Source organism: Ruditapes philippinarum, unplaced genomic scaffold (assembly GCF_026571515.1).
Source record: "Ruditapes philippinarum isolate M1 unplaced genomic scaffold, ASM2657151v2 ctg467_1_1_1_1, whole genome shotgun sequence".
NCBI classification, from domain to species: domain Eukaryota; kingdom Metazoa; phylum Mollusca; class Bivalvia; order Venerida; family Veneridae; genus Ruditapes; species Ruditapes philippinarum.
Genome location: NW_026866614.1, coordinates 34,318 through 54,616, shown reverse-complemented (window position 1 = coordinate 54,616; position 20,299 = coordinate 34,318). Strand labels below are relative to the sequence as shown.

Below are 20,299 nucleotides of genomic sequence, written 5' to 3'. Positions count from 1 at the left end.
GTATCAAAATATTGTTATACGTGGAAGTTAAACAACTTGTTAATTTTTGTTAGACAAAAAAGTTTGAAGTAAATTTTAACAAATTACTTGAAAAAATAAATTTTTAATTGGCAAGATTGTTTTGCCAGTTTACCTGTTGGCTATATGGACAACACCATGTTTGTAATCGAAATTGTGAATATTACCTACTTAGTATTGGTTTTCCCAGGGCCACATTGCTTTCAAAATTATGAAAGCTCTTCAATTATTGTCTGTGTGAATAGTCACCAGAACTAATTTCGTATATGGTTACGCTCAGATTTAAAAGCAGAGCGCGATTTAGAGCTGATTTTTTTTTTGTTTTATCTATATTTACTTGTTTTTAATAAAGATTGATTTATAAGCCAGTATATAACATTACACACCATATTTCCTTAACAAAACAATCAATCTTGGGACAAGTAAATATTGCTCGATACAGCAATATGTGTACAGATGTTTTGCCCCGATTTCTATCAAGTGTTTTAAAGTCTGCAAACTTTACCACTCAGACCAAGGACATGAAAAATAAATACACCGGACTTCTAAAATACTCATTTATTCATATAAAATTTCACGAATGTCTGATGATGAAAAAAAATAAAAACAGTGTATCAATGAATATGTTATGCAGAATAAAAACATGATAAAAACATAGACATTATGTTATACATGAACTATAAAAGAATAGATAACAACATGTTCAAAATAAGATGGTATAGTAGTATTTTTTCAAAAATGAATTTGAGAGGTAATCCTTTATATAAAATCTGACTGATGCTTTAGTAGTTATAACAGTTTGCACATTAAAGAAGTTTGACCAAGCTCTGTTTGCTGCTAAATTTGTTGTCAACATACAAATCTTACACCAACTGTTAGAATTAATAGACTGTTCCATATCATAGGTTGGAAGAGTCCATTTCATAAATTCAGTGAAAGTTTAATTTTACAATTTTATCATACATAACTACATACATATATGTATATAAATGTATAGTATCAGAGTATTGTATTAAACTAAATCAAATTATTAACTTGAGGTTAAAATACAAAAGAATATGTAGGAAAACAAAAAAAAAAATCCCAAAAGTGAAACAAAAACACCTTTTTCTGACCATACAAACAAAGGTTTAATAAGTATAGGACAAAAGATTTCTATATAAAAAAACAATTTGTATAATCAACAAACAGCCCGGAAATAAGGGGGTTTAAGAAGACAACTTAAATTTAGACATGTCATCAGCTTTGTGCAATAACTGGTTAACTCCTATATAATTTAGAAGGTCTTATCTTGTTACTGCACTAAAATGACGATGTGTAAACCAATGTCACATTCAGTTGAGTGCACCAAATTTTCTTTATGCTCCTGATGGTGTAACATGGCAAACATATATACAATGATACATATGTATAATTAAATGAAAAATGTCAATGAGTTTATACAGACGTTAGTGCCTATAAATAAAGTATATTATCACAACTTTAAAATATCAACTATCACCCATAAAAAGACACTCTTCAAGATATGTTTTAGTTCCTTTTGTTTTTCAAAATTTTAATTTTCAAAATAGAATTTTAATTTATTAACATTCTATTCAATCTCAAAAACAGTAAAACTTGCTTTCTAACCAATTTCTCCGCTCAAATGCATCAATGTCAGTGTAATTGGTTTATTTACGCAATCCTCATTTTCTTTCTGATAATTCCTATATGTCCATGTATAATAAACAGTTTTTTAAGCAGAATCTTAACTTGTACACAATAAACTTTCTTCCTGAATAAGGAAAAATGTGTAGAGAAGTGTTTCTAAAAAAAGAAATATCTATTCATGGGTATAGTTTAAGCAAAATATATGACCATAATAATTTTTAAAAAATACAAGAGTCTTGGTAAAAACAAATAAATTACCCAGAGCAAGTCATCCACCAAATGTGCAGAAATAATTTTAAGTGAGGTAAAATTCAGACATCTAATAAAATAACATATCTAACAATATTTAATTAAAAACCAGCACATTCATAGTTTGCTATGTAAAGAATATTTTGGATTTAACATAGATACATTAAAACTGACAATGCTCGATAACTTCAACAAATTGAGGGCTGACTGCAAAACTGTTGTAAATCTTTGTTTACTTTAAATAAATTACTTCAGTTTTGCGATCAATTCTCGAAATATGTCCTGTAAACATTCACATTATTCTCAAAACAACTTTTCGTACTTTAGTTTTTGTTTACTAAGAATAATTAACAAGGTAAGGGGTCAGAATTTGTGTCAGTGTATCTTGATACAAGATAGTCTTGATACAAGCTGTATAGGCATTTTTAAATGTGAAGAAATCATAAAATTATCATGAAATTATCTAACATAGTAGTCCATGAAACTTCCCACATACTCTCATAGCTTGACAATAATCTTTATGATTACTTCATTTAAATGATGCACATACAAAATGTACTTCAAAAAAATATCTACAACTTCTCGTGAATAAATTTCTATAAAAAAAATTGTTTACTTCAAATCTTAACAATATAAGGGAAATTAAAACATCTAAGTTTTATGCTGACACTGGTTATCTTTTCTTGTTCCTAAAATATACATGTTGTACCTAACATAGTATTTTTGAAAAGTCTTCTTTAAGCAAATGAAACAATACTGACGATATACATTCTTCAGAATAATTGAATTATTATCAGGTCATTTCAAAAATAACTGATTCATGTAAATAATAATTATTACATTGAAGAAAATTTGATATAGACACCAAAAAATGGTGACACTCTTTGCAAGAGAGGAAATTTCAAGTTCTCTGAAGTTCATTATTTTTTATTTTCACGCCTTATCTTTTATCTAAGTTACACTTAAACAATAAAGAAAAAACAATAGAAAATCAAATCATTATCAAGGTATTCAAATTGATTTAGTGAAACCTATAAACTTAATTCTCAAAGAACCTTGACAAAAATTCTCGTACCTGTCCACAACAATTTTGTTACTCAATGATGATAATAATGACATCAGGATCGCAGGAAAGTAGACCTGGTAGCTAAAATCATAAAATCAAAATCAACAACGGAACCACTGGTGCCCGACGTCTGACACCCCTATATGTATATTATTGATATATAAGCAGGTATGAAGAGGATATTAGACGTCAGCCACCTGTGACAACAACATACTTCATAATTATTCTTGTTTTAGTCACAATTAGTTAAAAGTGTAAAATGGTACAATGGTAGAATGGTAAAACAATGTGCTGCAATAAGAGATTATGTTAAATCTTTTATGAAACATGTTCCCTAGAGTATGGAACTTTCATGCAATCGTTTCCATAATAACATCATATAAACATGAAAGTAGAAAAAAATCTGAACTTGATCAGTATGTTTCAAATATATTCAAAATATTTCACTCAGCTTATTTTCACTCTTCTTTTTTTTTGTCAGATAAAATGTTCTTAACAATAATAAAACTATACAACATTGTGGTGATTTAGTGAGATTATTTCGACCCTGGTACTATCTATACCAGATTTATTTTCCTATGATCCAGAGAGAGAAATGGATAGAATTTATCACACTGTTGTAAGTGTCAAATGTCACTTGATCACTATCCTACATATGGTATGTTTATGTACAATGTTTAACATATACAGCATTATTGGATTTGTATCACGTGTCCGGTTGACTTGTTCTCGCTCTTTTCTCCGGAGGCTCATCTGGTTCTGTGTCTCCTTTGGCACCGGGATTTATTGCTGCATTTGCCGTTGTTAGCATGACAGGTACAGGCATTCCTGTTGATCCCTAAATGATAAAAAAAAAAATATTTAATATTTACAAAGGTAATATATAGAGGATATTTGTTTGTTTGTGTGTAAGATGAAATTTTATTTCATCGAGTGAGCTTTAAAAACAGTATTCTCACGAGTGGCGTAGCCACGAGTGAGAATACTGTTTTTAAAGTTCACGAGATGAAATAAAATTACATCTTACACAACAAACAGACAAATTTTCTTTTTATTTTATGCTTGAAAACAAGTTAAAACGAAATTTCCATAATTTTAACGTTAATATTAAAATCTGTTTCCCCCATTGAGAGCCCCATTTAGACGGAATTTCTCATTTAAAACAAGAAGTCTTGAGTTGAAAAATAAGTCCGCCAATCAAGGTTAAATGACGGTGATATTTATTCATTTTATTAAAAAAATATGAATGATCGCTTGTTTTAATAATAGAAACAAACAATTCTTGCAGGAGAAAATTCCAACCATCCATCCATATTTCTGTTACTTACTGTGAAATTATATTAGACCTGGCTTTCTAAAATGTAAACGGCAGCCATTTTTTAAAGTTGTGTATTTCATGGGAGGAAAATAATTGTGTAAGATTCAGAAGGATATAATTTGGATTTGTTAGTCATACACCTTTTTAAAAGAAAGAAAACTTATTTGAGGATTGTAACAGACAAAAAATAAGTGTTGACAGAAGTGCAAACATTCAGAAAAGGAGCTAGGAAAATGGAAAACTTGGAAGCTTGCTGAAGGAACGCTGGGTTGTTTTACTTATTTTACAAGTGATGGCTGTCAATGCTTTTCAATTTTTCATAAAGCATACGGCAGTTATTGCTCGTAGGATACTTTAATATGCCAAAATGTCATCAAGAGCAGTTTTGCATAAAGAAGGAATGTATTTTTCAGACTGTAAAAACGAAACAAAAAAATTTAGAGACGAAATTTGGTGATTGGAATTTGAAGAAATAGAAGTAAGTTTTCTCTCTGTGTTACTTTTGACATTTAAGTTATTTATCTATTTCAGCTTTGCTATTTCTTTTAACAGCCTGACATTGTCAGAATTGTCCGTAAAAATAAAATTGAGGTACCACATGGGGAAAATCTTAAAAAAGTAGTTTCGTCATTGAAAAAAGTGAAATTATATTTTGATAATTTTCACTGTGAAATTATCAAATATAATTTTCATGGATAAATCAGTAATCCACTGAAAAGCATAAAATAAATACAGACTGCTACTTTAAATGGTTTCTAATTAGTCTTTGTAAGTCCTTTTTATGTTTGAGACCAATTTCTTCAAAGTCTTGCCTTGCCCAAGTGCCAATGCCTTGCCCGAGGTTCAACGCCTTGCCCAAGTGCCAACGCCTTGCCCGAGGTTCAACGCCTTGCCGGAGGGTCAACGCCTTGCCCGAGGTTCAACGCCTTGCCGGAGGGTCAACGCCTTGCCGGAGGGTCAACGCCTTGCCGGAGGGTCAACGCCTTGCCAGAGGGTCAAAATAGCAACACCTGCATAACGAATCTGATGTGCTCCTTTTCAGTCTAAGCAGGTTTTAATTTTGTATTATCGAGTCATACCATTAAAGGGGCTTAAGCAAAATCTTTAAGCTACCACCATTCTTTACTATTTGTATACACCACTGCTTAAATTTAGAGACACATTGGGTTGACCTGATAATTTTGGGTTAAATATGCATTTAAATTAAAGGTAAAAAATATGTTTAATTAAATATTTACAGTAAACAAATTAAATGTAAAACCATTCTGGAAATAACTAACATGAGAACACTTACTGAAACCGAGACTGTGATTGGTTGTGTATTCAGTTGAAAAGATCCTGCCATTTAAAAAATTTTTTTTTTTCGCCAAATTAGTGGGCTACTTGAAATTTATTTTGGGGAACTTACTGGAAATTATAGAATATTAATTAACCGTTAAATTAGAATTATCAAAACTGAATAAATAAATAAATGTTTAGTTTCAAGATGGACCAACATGGTTGCAGTCATAAATGCTTGTCATGTAACGCTTCATTACACAAGGTAATGCTCAGGTTCTTTGCCATGAAATTTGCATGAATGGTTTTATCCAAATTAAAGAAGGGCAAGTTCTTTTGAGTTTGTGTGGTAAAGCTTTAAGGGACCGGACTTTCAAGTGACTCATTTCTCTATAAGTGATGAAAGGAACGTGTTATAGAACAATGAGCTTCAGTAAACTAACTGTTTCTCAGAAGAAAGAATCCCCTTGCAGGACTGAAGCCACATTGTTGAGGAGCAGTTGACTTTCAATCAGTTACTTACACCAGCTTGCCAAAGAGTTTCACAGTCAAATTTCACAGCATATTTTATGTACACAATTCATCCTTTCGGGCAATAAATTTTTACAAGCCATTATTGGTAATTTAAATAGGGATCTACATTTATTATTACAGAGATCATAAAAAAGTTACCTTGTCAGCACTCCAGCAGCCTGGACAGCTGCTGTCAGAGGTCCGACGTTCATCTGAGATAATAATGGTTGCATTAATGACTCCAGATCCGCACTATTTATGTTTAATGCACCTGAAAAAGAAGAAACAATCAACATGAAATAGTTTTTCAATACTAAAACAGTACCTAAAACTGATTCATACCACACACTACACTGAAAGAAATGTTACTAAAAGATTGCATAGATTTACAAAATTCTCTCAGAAAAAAGTCTGACGATATTGACGAGCGTAGAAGTACAGACTGGACTGGTTCTTGGTGGTGTAACTCAGTCATTATATTATACCTGCTAACACTTAGTAGATACCTGACAATGTACATCACAGTGAACAATTTTCACAAAATCAAAAGAATAACTGTCTTACTTATTAACAAACAAAAAGAATAACTGTCTTACTTATTAACAAACACAAAAGAATAACTGTCTTACTTGTTAACAAACACAAAAGAATAACTGTCTTACTTGTTAACAAACACAAAAGAATAACTGTCTTACAAAGGAATAATTGATTTATTTGGTCACAATGAAAAGAATAAAATTCATTTGTAACAAAAGATTAATTGACAGGTAACAAAGGACTAATTGACTTACTTGGTAACAAAGCTGATTGAAGATTGGATGGCAGGCCTGTTCCACTGGGCGTTGCTATAGAAACAACAGGAGTTTCTAAAGCCGTGCTTAGTTGTTTTAATTGTTGCAGCTGAAAAAAATTATTCTAGGTGTAAAAAGTTTCAAAATTTTATTACTAAAAACTAACATGTAATATTCATGTATGAAGAGAATCACCATCACCTACTTGTAAAGGATCATGATAAAATTCAAACTTCAAATCATCTTGCTTTGAAACAAAAGTATCAGGATTTAATAGGTACATGTAATAAAAACCTTTAAAAGATGATCCAAGTTGCAATTAAGCCAAGATCAAATGCATTTGTCAACCATCTGGTTCAGTAGAACAGGCATCAAGCCAACTTCTATTTACTATTCATAAAATAAATTGCAATTTACTAAATGTGCTGCAACTACAGCATTGTCAAATGACATGGATCATGAAACTACCAGTCAATTTAAATCATTTGCACCAATGTCCAGACAACACCTTGCCTTGATTTACACTTCAATAGACTCAATAAATGAAGGTACACATATAATAATTATATTATCATGATTATGTCACTTTGACTGTGAAAACTGTTTTCCATCACTCTATAATGCTTGTTTTCAATGTAATAACTATATTTCATACTCCTATATATGAAATATTATGATGTCACCATTATGGAAGACCAATATGTGACATCATCTTAAGATAACTGTACAGGGTGTTCACTAGCTACGAAATCCTGAGGGTCATTTTGACTAAATTCTACCAACTACAAGGCCAAATCCCCATGAATTTTAACAAAATTTGACCCTCCAGCTATAATCCTGTGGGTCAAATCAGGCCTTTTGGAAATTTGAAGGTTCAAAGAGTCATTTCAAGGGTCAAACGGACACATTAATAACACATTAAAGGCAGATTCTGCTGTTTTTCAAACTTTTTTTTTACACTAAAATCTACACAAATATACAGAAAATCCATGGAAAGTATAGATTACAAAGTATAAATGCAAATCATATTACAACAAAGGTCCCATGTAAGACTAACCAAAAGTTGTTAAAGTGACATTATGCTCATTTATATCAAGTTGACTCGAATTGGTTCTATATTTCAAAAGATTGACTATTATAATGGTGAGTGACCAATATGGCAATAACTGATTATGAAACATGATTATGAAACAATATTAAACGGCCTGAATTATGAAAAGACTGTCCCACTCTTTTTAAGGATTGAATATTACCTACACATTCACAAAAATGTTTATAGAAATTTCCATTAGTGATTAATTTTTCATAATAGAATATAAAATTGAACACAATTATGGCAAAAAATGTCAAACTTATTATATGATTTTCACCAATTCACTGATCAGTCACACTTTGATGGGCATAATATCACTCTAAGTAAACATTTTTACCAAAGTTATTATTTATAGATATACCTGAGGTGTACCAGAATCTCTAGGGATGACAACTCTGAGATTGGGTCGACCCCTCCCACCACCCGGACTGTCATCAGTTGACTCCCTAGACTGCTGAACAGACACAGGTGCCGGTGATGTACTGGTCTTGGTCTGCGGACTTGCAGCTACACGGTTCTGTGTTTGTGCTGGGCTCAGATTCACAACTGAAAATGATAAAAAATGTAACAATAAATTACATTAAGGAGCTCTCCTAAAGTCCAAAAACTAGTGATGGAAATCGGATACTACCAAAAACCTTAAAACACAACATTCATAATACTTACATAGATTAACTGGGACACTTGAATTGCAAAAGTATGCAAAAGATAATACAAAAATATAATCAGAAATAAATTGAAACAAGAACATGTTTGTTAAACACAAATGCCCCCGGCTCCGATTCTTGTCAGTAGCAATGTTTTAAAAAATGTTTACCCATTCACTCAGTTATGGACAGAAACATTGCCAAAAAATTGTAAACACAAGTTATATAGCTTGACAGAGTCATGGCATTTTGTAATTGTGAAATATATAAGTTGCCAAGTCATTGCTATGACTTGTGAAGTGATAAATATTCAACTTTATCAAATATATATAAATGTAAGAAATCTATACTTGGCACCCTTGACCTTGACCCACTGACACCTATAGAATATCATGCAAGTTATCTTCCTACCAAATATGAAATACAACTGTCAATAAATAAAGGCTGTATGGGCAAAAATGTTAAAATTTATTTTGAGCATTGATGACCTTGATCAAACTGACCCCTAACTCCATCCAAAGGAAGAATACCATGCAAGTTATCTTCCTACCAAATATGAAATATATCTGTCAATAAATAAAGGCTGTATGGGCAAAAGTGTAAAAATCTATTTTTAGCACTAGTGACCTTGACACACTGATCCCTAACTCCATCCAAAGGAAGAATACCATACAAGTTATCTTCCTATCAAATATGAAATACACCTGTCAATAAATAAAGGCTGTATGAGCAAAAGTGTAAAAATCTATTTTTAGCACTGGTGACCTTGACACAAAGACTACTAACTCCATCAAATTTTATGTTCCTATCAATTATAAATGACATCTGTCTATAGAATATGGTTAATACACCTGTAAAAATCTATTTTTAACAATGGTGACCTTGACATTGGTGACATTGACCTTGACCCAAATGACCCCTTACTATACCCAAAGAAGGAGGACCTCCCTTGGCATGTTTGTATTAAACATGAAAGACATCAACCAAAAAATAAAGGCTGTATGAGCAAAAATGTTTAAATTTATTTTCTAAACCAGTGACCTTGACCTTGACCCTAGAGACTACTTACTCAACAAAAAATTAGAGGACCATTAAAAGTATCCACCAACCAGATAGGCAAGATATCATTAAATAAATTAAGGAGAAATTTACGATAAATCCAACTTGCCGGAATAGGTTAACCAGACAAGGCCCTATTTTCAAAGTGAAAAAAGGGAAATAACTGGGAAATATGGATGACACAGTTATATAACTTGGCAATATCATGTACTTTGTATTGATAAGTAAGTGTGGAAATTATGAAGCCATTAGTATAGATAGAAATTAAGATATTTCCAACTTGCCGTTTTAGGTTAACCATTATTCATTTTCTAAGTGCTGAAAAGGGCAATAACTTGGTAAATATGGAAGCCATAGTAATTTGACCAGATCATGTACTTTGTATTGATTAGTAAGAGTGTAAACTAAGAAGCCATTTGTACAGGTAGAACTTGTCGTTCTAGGTTAACCTCATACGGACAGACGGACGGACGGACGAACGGTTCAATTACTATATGCCCGGGGGCATAAAAATCAATTCTGAGATCAATTCTCATTTTGAATTAAAAGCCTTAAATGCTTTTTATTTTTGGGTCTTTTAGCGCAATAACAATGATTATCAATACTTAATGGTTAACAAAACTCGAAAAAAATATTTCCAGTCCCTGTAAGTGGAAAACATTAAAAAAAACAACAAAATAAAACGTCAGTGGAGTCCCTTTAACAATAACTTAAATCATCAGCATGTAGACTGGCAAACTTTATACTCTTCTGGTATTTCTAACAGCTATTAATAGGCATGCCTCTTCAAATTATCAAGACTCATTATATTGATTTGCCAAGGCCTGACACCTCTAGATACTTTACAGCTACACTTACTATTTGGGCTATGTGATGATCCAACAGTGGCCGTGTTCCCAGCAGATGGTATTAGAACTATATTGCTACCATGACTGGTGAACTGCTGTGCCGTAGTGTAAGCTGAGTTGGGTACCGGTACCGATACAGGCAAACCTTGCTGCTGCTGCACATTTGCAAACTGAAAAACACAATTTTCATAACAATTAGTTTACATTTTAATGACTAATTAAAAATCATTTATCAAAAATGATTAAAATCCCACATTAGTAAAATAATATTAGTAACGAATTAAACAAAGTACAATATATTACAACATGACATGCTCTTTCTTTAGTTCACTTTTAACATTATTAACAAATACTTTGCGTATAGTCCAATAATTTCAATCTATATTATAATTATTTTATTACAATAAAATTATATTGGCAAAAACGTTAGCTTTAAATTACTAATTGAACTTTTTAAATTTGATCTGCAGACATAGGACTTAAGCGAACTTCAAGTTAATTGTTCATACAACATCTAACCTAAATTTACCCTATAATTCCCACAGACAAATCAGGTTTCAAATTCTGATCACATTTCAAATTTTCAAGGATCGCCTTATTAACTTCAACCAGCCTCTGTTATTTTTCATTCTATTGACCGACTTACCATGTTTAATGAGGTTTCACCAGATAAAGCCTTGGCATAATCTTCATTTATCTTCTTGTACTTTTCTTCGGTGCTCGGTGTCAACATATACTGGGCGTCATCATCGTCGAGTTCAGCCTTATCTCCCTTTTTGTTCAACATCTGCCAGTGAAACAAACAAGTTGTTACCAAATCTGGATTTTAAGCACCAAGGACAATGTCTTACATCAGGTACATGTGTACTATGCCATTGATTTTACTAGCCAGCACAGTCTGACATGGGAATCCTATAAAGTCCTGATGAAAAACATTATTGGTTCGAAACCAGTAGTATTGATCATTATTTTGTCCTGGTGATGACATCTTGTTTTCATATATCACTACCCTAGTGCAGTAATGGGTTAAGTCCTAACAAATTTAACAGGAGTTAATAGTTATTACACTTAAGTGATGATATCTATATTCAGCCATTATTTTTTGTATTGCATAGCTAATTTTTGTTTTATCTTTTATATTCATCAATTTAACAAGCAATGATTACAAATTTGAAGCAGCTGTCGGCCAAGTCTATTATACAATTTTAGGGGGGCATGCGGGAACAGAGACCTGCTTTTCAAGCAAAATACTTACTTCAATAAGATTTTAATATAACACTAACACATAGCTTATACACATAATTTAACAGTAAGAAGAAAAAAAACTAAATGTAACAGGGTTCCCACAAAGAAGAGAAATCAAAATTCCCTGACTTTTCCATGACTTTTCCCTGACCAAAACCATTTTTCCCTGACCAATAACAGCGTCAAGTTTGCACAATCTTAGAGCATTTAATGTATTTTTTTATACATGTATTTCGACCTCCTCCTCCCCAAACAGCCAACCTATTTTCCTCAATTCTTTATTTTAAATTATTCAAGAAAAAAATACATGAATATTAGCGAGCAATTGTCATAAGCTACTTGTTTACTTTCAACAAGTACGAGTACATTTATCCAAATTGTAAAGTATTTGATAATACATGTCATGCTAAAAGATGTTTCATTCTCTTAAAAATACAAAGCAGTGTTATCAATGGAGGATTGACTAAAACAGGCCTGCATTTTAATAAAATATATGATAGTAATCAATAGAAACTGGTGTTAAACAAGAAACAATAAGACAGGTAATGAAGTGGCTACAGAAAAAGCAAAATGCAGTAAAAGCTAATAATACTTCTAATAAACTAGCTATGGCAGTTAGTATCTCAAAGTTATGGTTTAATGCATGTGTGCAAAAACACAACATGGCACTAAAATGATTGGTACTTAATCGAAGTCCACTTAGTGTTTTCTCAAGTTTCTCAATATCTTTTTACTGGATTCTTTTATTACTTTTCTTTGACCTTGACCCTGAAGGCATTGCACTTGGCATTTGACTTCACAAGCAAGTCCATTTTCATCTTTTTTCAGCCTCCTGAGCAGATTATCAGCCTCTTTCACAAGAACAAACCATAAACAGCTCAGGAGACAAGGGATGCTTAAACTCCTTTTAGCTTCTTTCTTAAAAAGATAGTTACTGTTAATATGACAAAATCTTCAGGCAGAAGCATAATCATTTTTAAGAGTAAAAGAATATAAAAATAAAACAGAAGCTCATAATCAAAAATAACAATAAAGATACCCAAAATAATGGAAGAAACTGCCTTAGCTTTTACTGATTTTGCTTCTTGCTGTTTGACAAACATTATTTTCTACAAAATTCCCTGACTTTTCCCTGACTTTTGCTTATTTTTCAAATTTCCCTGACCAATTTCAAAATTCCCTGACTTTTCCCTGACCTTGAAAAAAACTCATTTTTCCCTGACTTTTCCCTGACCGTGGGAACCCTGTGTAATGTCTTAAACTGCTGAATTTGTGTAATGTCTTAAACTGCTGAATTTGTGTAATGAATTTTGGATTACAGAAATTGTGCTACCAACAGTAAAGAGCCTGGTCAGACTGCACTTTCATGCCAGCTGCTTTAAGTGACTGTAAAAATGTTCAATTTCCAATGCTGTATTAAATATGTATAAAGCACAATGTGTTTTTATTATGATAACAACTTTTGATCAATATTGTATGTTTGTTATGATTAAGTTCAATATTTTTTTTATCATGTTGTATTTAAACACTATACTGATAAGAATATCAATAAAAAGCTATCAATGTGCACATACTCAATTATCCACACAGTGACGTTGTAAAAAGTATACAAATTACATATATTGTTTACAATTTATAAATCACATCTACAGCTGTCATTTTTTATTTTTTGTTTCAACAAAAGAGAAATATGTTTCAATCAGGTACAGACCAGGTTGTTCTAGTGTTTTCCCTACACTTTTTGGAGTAAGTCCTGCACCCCCACCCTTACTTCCCATCAAGAAGTTTTTTAGCAATAAAATTTGCCTGCTAAATTTGGGGGGAAAAATCACTTGTGCCCAATTGATATTCCTTTTGGTAAAAAAAAAAGAAATTTCTAGCATATCTATGTACTGTACATATAAGTTTTATAAAGAACTATTTACCAAAGTTGGGACAAAAACACAGAATAATTGGAAATTTAACAATTAATAATCAGATCTCTACCATTAGCCATTTTATCCATTTGCTGAATTTCTTATTAATTTGACTGCAATAAGAATAACTTGGCTACAGGATTTCATATGCATGATGCTATGCTATTTTGGTGAAATTTTGTATAAAATCAGAAATTCACACCTATTTGATTTGGCTAAAAGAGAATTTCAACAAAGGTAAATCCAGCATGATAATCTGTTTACCAGTACACAACTTCTATTCAAAAATCACTTGGTTCAGTGACAAGGTGACTGATGACAAAAACTGGACATTCAATGATCAAAGATCCTCATAAGACAGGGTGGATAAGATTGGTTTATTATTTTATTATCTAATTAATAGTAAGCAATCATTCCTTTACAATTTTAACCGTGTTGACTGATTGTTTTAGAGCCGCATGCCTCCAGATGAGCAAATATAATTCAAGAAAATCAAACTCAGGAAAAAAAATGTACTTAAGAATAAGATTTTAAGAATAGTAAAAAGATTCAAGATTCAAGTAATAATGTACGTGGTACATTATATGCGATTAATGACTGACTTTGCAATAAATACATATCAGCAAATTTCTACTGTATGACTAATGCAGTAAGGGCTTTTGCATATTTTGAGCTCTTTCTGGTACATAAGGCAAATTGTTAGTGCCGTTTGCAATATGTACAAAACTTTCTTTGTTCCCTTCATAATATTTTACTTATATATACATTTACAAAATTTTCATGAAAATTAGCATGAATCTGGAGGCATGCTGTTTTAATAAGATAGTGAAACTGCCTTCCCTTATATTTATACTTTTAATAGCAATTTATAGAAAAAGACACAAAAGATAACCTGATACATACATCAATAATATCCTTGTTTGTTTGGCTGACAACAGTGTCGTTATATTCTGTATATTTCAGCAGAACCTTGTCCATGTCCGAGCTAGCATACTGGTACAGCTTGTTGTTGGTCGTGAAGATGATAAGGGCTATCTCACAGTCACATAGGACGCTCAGCTCGTACGCCTTTTTCATCAAACCAAACTTCCTCTTAGTGAATGTCACCTGAAAATAATCAACTCAATTTTTACATAATAGAATACATGCATGAAACCAAGCATAAGAAACAGACTGAAAGCTATGGAGAAAAAAATGATTTAGAAAAACGAAATTCAATCTTGTATACATGTACATTAAATTAAAATAAATAACATTATAAGTGTGCTTGATTGCAGCATCTGTCTGATCTTCTGCTTATATTGGCCTTTTTTCATATAATATATTTATAATACTGCACTTTTGAAACATTGTTTTTTTATTGGATAATTATAGAGTTTGTATAAACTTCACACACAGCCGTCTACTATTAGTTGTCTATTATTCATTTATTGCTGTGTTATAAATTTGTTTGAAAGATTTTTGACTGGCTTTACTTTACATGTTTAAAAATGCAAATAAATTTCTCAAATTATGTTTGTCTGAAACACTTTGTATACTAAGCTGTATATACCCTGCAGAACTTAAATAAGATATTCATAAATAACAATGTATTTCTACAACGCAGATGGGAAGATGGGAATAACATCACAAGACTGGATAAACAACTCGAACGTTGGAAGGACCACTTTGCAGACCTCTTGAATGGCGAACCAGTTCAAAATACACCTGATTTACCACCTGGTGAAGACCTAGATGTTGATGTAGGCCCAATCAGGAAAGATGAAATCTTGAAAGCTTTAAGTAAGATCAAGAATGGAAAAGCAGCAGGACCAGACCAGATTCCACCCGAGGTCATGAAAAACAACCCAGAGGTCACCTACGAAATCCTTTAAGATCTCCTGGACAACATCTGGGAAACAGAAGAAATACCTAAGGATTGGAGTTTAGGCTACATCATTAAACTTCCAAAGAAAGGAGACCTAGGCAACTGTCAGAACTGGAGAGGAATACAACTGCTCTCTCTACCAAGCAAAGTCCTAGCCAGAGTGGTCTTATAACGAATAAAAGGGGCAATAGATGAAAAATTACGTGATGAGCAAGCAGGCTTCCGCTGTGGACGTTCATGCACCGACCAAATTGCCACTCTACGTATCATCATAGAGCAGTCATTGGAATGGCAATCACCTCTCTATATCAACTTCGTTGACTTTAAAAAGGCGTTCGACATGGTTGATAGAGTCACTTTGTGGAAGGTGCTACGACATTACGGCATACCAGACAAACTTGTGAAGATCATACAAGGGTTATACAACAACAACAAATGCCAGGTCATTCACAACTCCACACTTTCACCATCCTTCAGTGTACATACAGGAGTACGCCAGGGTTGTCTACTGTCACCTCTTATCTTCTCGGTTGTCATCGACTGGATTATGAGAACCTCCATGACACCACCAAGAGGCATCCAATGGTCACTCACTGCCAAGCTTGAAGATCTTGACTTTGCAGATGATGTGAGCCTACTATCCCACAAATTCCAGCAGATCCAACAGAAAACATCGGCTCTTTACACAACAGCAAAATCAACAGGCCTGGAGATCAACACTTCTAAAACCAAGTCCTTAAGAATAAATACCCAGAACAATTCGACCATCACACTAGACAATCAATCCATCGAAGACGTCAATCAGTTTACATATCTGGGAAGTATCGTTTCTAAGAATGGAGGAGCTGACAGTGATATCAAATCGAGACTTGGGAAAGCCAGGCATGCCTTTGTGACCCTCAGACCGTTATGGAAAAACAAGAACATCAGACAAAAGACCAAACTGAGAATCTTTGAGACCAATGTCAAATCAGTTCTTTTGTATGGATCAGAAACCTGGAAGCAAACCAAGAAAAACGAACACGACTTGCAGGTATTCATCAACAAATGCCTCCGACAGATTCTACAAATCAGATGGCCAAACAAGATCAGTAATTCAGATCTGTGGAATAGAACAGGCCAGTCATCTATTTCAAGCACCATCAAGAAACGTAAATGGCATTGGATAGGACACATTCTGAGGCGACCCCAACACAACATCACAAGGCAAGCATTGGATTGGAATCCTCAAGGTAAAAGAAGAAGAGGCAGACCAACAACAACCTGGAGACGAACAATAGAAGCTGAGTTGAAAAGCTGCAATATCACCTGGGCAGAAGCAAAAAGAGCAGCAATGAACCGACCCAGATGGAGAGCTGTTGTGGATGCCCTTTGCCCCACTAGGGGATAACAGGATTAGGTAGGTCAGGTAGGTGCATAAAATTTATCATTGTCATTTGAACTGAGAATATATGCCATAAAGAACAAAACACATTGTGTTTTGTTCTTAATGGCATTTTTCTCATTTCAAATGACCCCTCAAAAAAATAATTAAAAGTTTCACAGGTATGATGACTTTCTTCTTCAAATTCTTTTTATTCAATATTGAGCAGCTTTAACTAAGTTGTGGTATGTATGTTGTCTTATTTACTTGTGCACCTTCTCCCCACTCTTCTCTGAAAACTGTTGAAAGTTGCTGGGTTTTCTTATGCACTTGTTGTTGATAACAATTTGCATTATTAAAAATTCATTATATAAGTACTGACTGAATATAAGGGAGAATATTATAGCCTTGCTAACAAATATAACCCTTGGTTAGCACCTCAGGTCATATTTATCTGATTAAGGCTATATTCTCTTGTATATTACGTTAGCAACTTATATACATATATCAGACTAATATCTAATTTTATACTGTATGCTAGCTGAGTAATTAAAAGGTGACACCCTTACCAACTCAGCTATGGATCCGGTGCCTTGCTTAAATGGATGTGCACTGTGAAACAGAATTACCATGAAATAAAAACAAGCTTTCTGAAAAACGGTTAAGGTCAGTGAATAATTATACATAATACTGACCCAAGTGCTGATAAAGAGCAACAAAACCACTACATGTAACACTGTTAGATGACAACTTACCTGTCTGTTTCTTTCATCATTAATTCTAGTGATGGAAATCTTCTTTCGACCCATGACTGTTTGTTATTGTTTTCAAATACAAGACGTGATATACAATTATTCTGAATAAAGTGATAACCTGAAAAAAAGAAAAGAGATCATTTAATTATATAATCATTTACATGTTAATTTCAACTTGATGACAACACATTAAATAAGGCAAGTCTGAATTATTCATATGAATAAGATAATTGCTCTTTTTTTTAATATTTAACATACTCAAAAATCAACTGTCTTTGTATTATAATTAATATAATTTCTTTCTAATTAACTTTTAACTTGATGATGACTTGAAGTCACTTCAAATGAATACCTTTCAAGAAAACACTCTAACATGTATTTAATCCAGCATTTATTATTTTATATACAATTTCTAACACAAGTTGAAATCCAAATCATACTAAATTAAACCACCTGGGCATTAAAAGCCTGTTAAATTAAGTCTCATAATTATAACAACTTAAAAATTATGTCAAGTAACAGTTTTCATCATTCCTACATGTACTTTGGTTTCATATCAATAATAATGTAAAGTGTGACATAATTTCTAAAAATAGAAAAATGGTGGAATTTTCTGACTCATCATCTTAAATACAAACTGAAACCCCATGGCCCCCATTTATGATTGTTGGTTTAAGAGAAATTAAGTACAGATAACTGATTCCAGAAACAATGAAATTCAAATCAAATCAAATAAAACAAATAATATTTCCTTTTAATTGGTGAAATTGTAACTTAATGATTTAACATAATTGCTGTCCTAGACAGAGTCAGAGGATTTTTTCTGATTTTTCGATATTAATGAATATTTTTTTTGCCTTTTTTACAAAAGCAAAATTAAAACGATTGTTCGTCTGTATAGCCAATGAGTATTTCAAACACAAATTAGTTTTTCCAAAATTAACTTAAAAACTGATAGATCTTTATTAGTTAGCACTACAAATTTATATACAGTGTTCATTAACACAAACATTTACAGGCTATAAAGCTTGATGTTTTTATATATTAAATATATCTTTCACTGAAAGAGAAAGTAGATGTATAAATGTTAAAATATTGTTTAACAATATATTTCAAAATTATGTTTAGTTAGTGGGTCTCAATTATTTCACCAGATTTTACTAAATTTTATCAATCATGTTCAATCATATAATTGTAAAACTTGGGTAGAAACCTTACTGTCATATTCAAGTCTGATGAAGTTGAACATCTTTTAAATAAAACTGAAAAAACTTTTAACTTCAATTTTTGACCACAACAAACATGTCAGAATCAACGAGACTGTCCAGAATGAAACACAGAACTTAGGTCTCGTGCTGTGGTCATTCTATAAATAATATGTAAATATAAACACAACAAAATATTAATTTTAGAATAAACTCTATTAAGGAATAGAAAACAAGAGATAGTTCATGGCTTCCCCGTTGGATCTACGCCGGATTTCGACATTTTGTATGGGAATTTCCACTCGTTCGGAGTTCTTGTCGATTTTGCATAAAATGTAATGTACAATTTATCAAATTATCATCATTAAGGCATCTGAATCTTACCAAATATTAGAAATGTGATGTGTATAAATATCCTTACGTTGCTATTTTTACTGTCCAGTAAATTCTGTCAGCAAATATCTTCAGTTTTGTGCTATTTTAGGAGTGGAAATTTTACGTTGGTAAAAATAGACTCCTCCAACATGGATGTCGCGTAGGAAAAGTAGCGCGGATCTTATAAAATTAATGTCTTAATAACTTAATGTATTAATCTCATTTACAGAGAAATAGAAATATATACAAATAATTTAACGTAATAATTTTTGAGACACAATAGGAGTTCAGATTCTTATTAAAATAATGGTTGTTAATGGACTATTTGTTTGGTGGACGCATTTACTATTTTTGTTTCTGTACTTTGGTTAATCTACAAACTAAAAATAACTTGCGTTATCATACAAATTTTAAGGGCCAGTTGACTTCTAGAATTGTGTACATTGATATTTAACAAATCCGAAATGTTTTTAATTAGATAGTTGAAATATTTTGAAAAAAGAAAGTTAATTGATGAGCTGACGTCATTTTGTTGTCATGTGACGTGTTAGAGATGAAAACTACCACAAAGGAGATTTTAATACCGATAAGTAAAATTTAAAATTGTCTACATCTACATCGTACGTCGGCGCAATCACATTTGATTATAACGCGACGGGTGGTGCTAGGTCAAGAAAAAGAAATATACAAGAAATGATAGAAAGTTAGAAGAGGTTGGATAGCTCAAAAGGAAGAGATATAGACAAAAATCTGGCCAGGCACATATATAGTACGATGTACATGTGGATGGTAGATGGAACTTCTTGGAGTGGTCACTTCTAATGCGGCTCGGGGCAGGGGTGAGATAATCGCTGACTGGTATGTCCACAAGGTCATTGGTGATCTTGAACATCATGGTCAGCTGGGCTTTGGTCCGTCGTGACTCTAATGTCTCCCACTCCAAGTGTTGGATCGTGGAGGATACGCTGCTGGTGTTGTGGTAACGGTTCGTCACATATCTTGCAGCTCTCCTCTGGACTATCTCGAGCTTGCGTGTAAGGTCC

The 20,299-nt window shown here is 32.5% G+C and overlaps 1 protein-coding gene and 1 long non-coding RNA gene across 2 annotated transcripts; both read right to left on the bottom strand.

The window, feature by feature from the left end:
• Window positions 1-558: 558 nt before the first annotated feature.
• On the bottom strand, window positions 559-5,646 carry LOC132733073 (uncharacterized). Its single transcript, XR_009626127.1, has 2 exons — window positions 5,596-5,646; window positions 559-3,821 (listed from the first exon to the last, which is right to left on the bottom strand). It is a non-coding gene; the product is annotated as an uncharacterized LOC132733073 (long non-coding RNA).
• A 601-nt stretch (window positions 5,647-6,247) lies between these two features.
• On the bottom strand, window positions 6,248-19,440 carry LOC132733070 (myocyte-specific enhancer factor 2C-like). Its single transcript, XM_060719654.1, has 8 exons — window positions 19,303-19,440; window positions 17,677-17,794; window positions 14,595-14,798; window positions 11,177-11,317; window positions 10,541-10,700; window positions 8,338-8,522; window positions 6,884-6,992; window positions 6,248-6,363 (listed from the first exon to the last, which is right to left on the bottom strand). The coding sequence occupies exons 2-8, from the start codon at window positions 17,728-17,730 to the stop codon at window positions 6,248-6,250; spliced, it is 969 nt and encodes a 322-aa protein (XP_060575637.1). The 5' UTR covers window positions 17,731-17,794; window positions 19,303-19,440.
• Window positions 19,441-20,299: the final 859 nt, after the last annotated feature.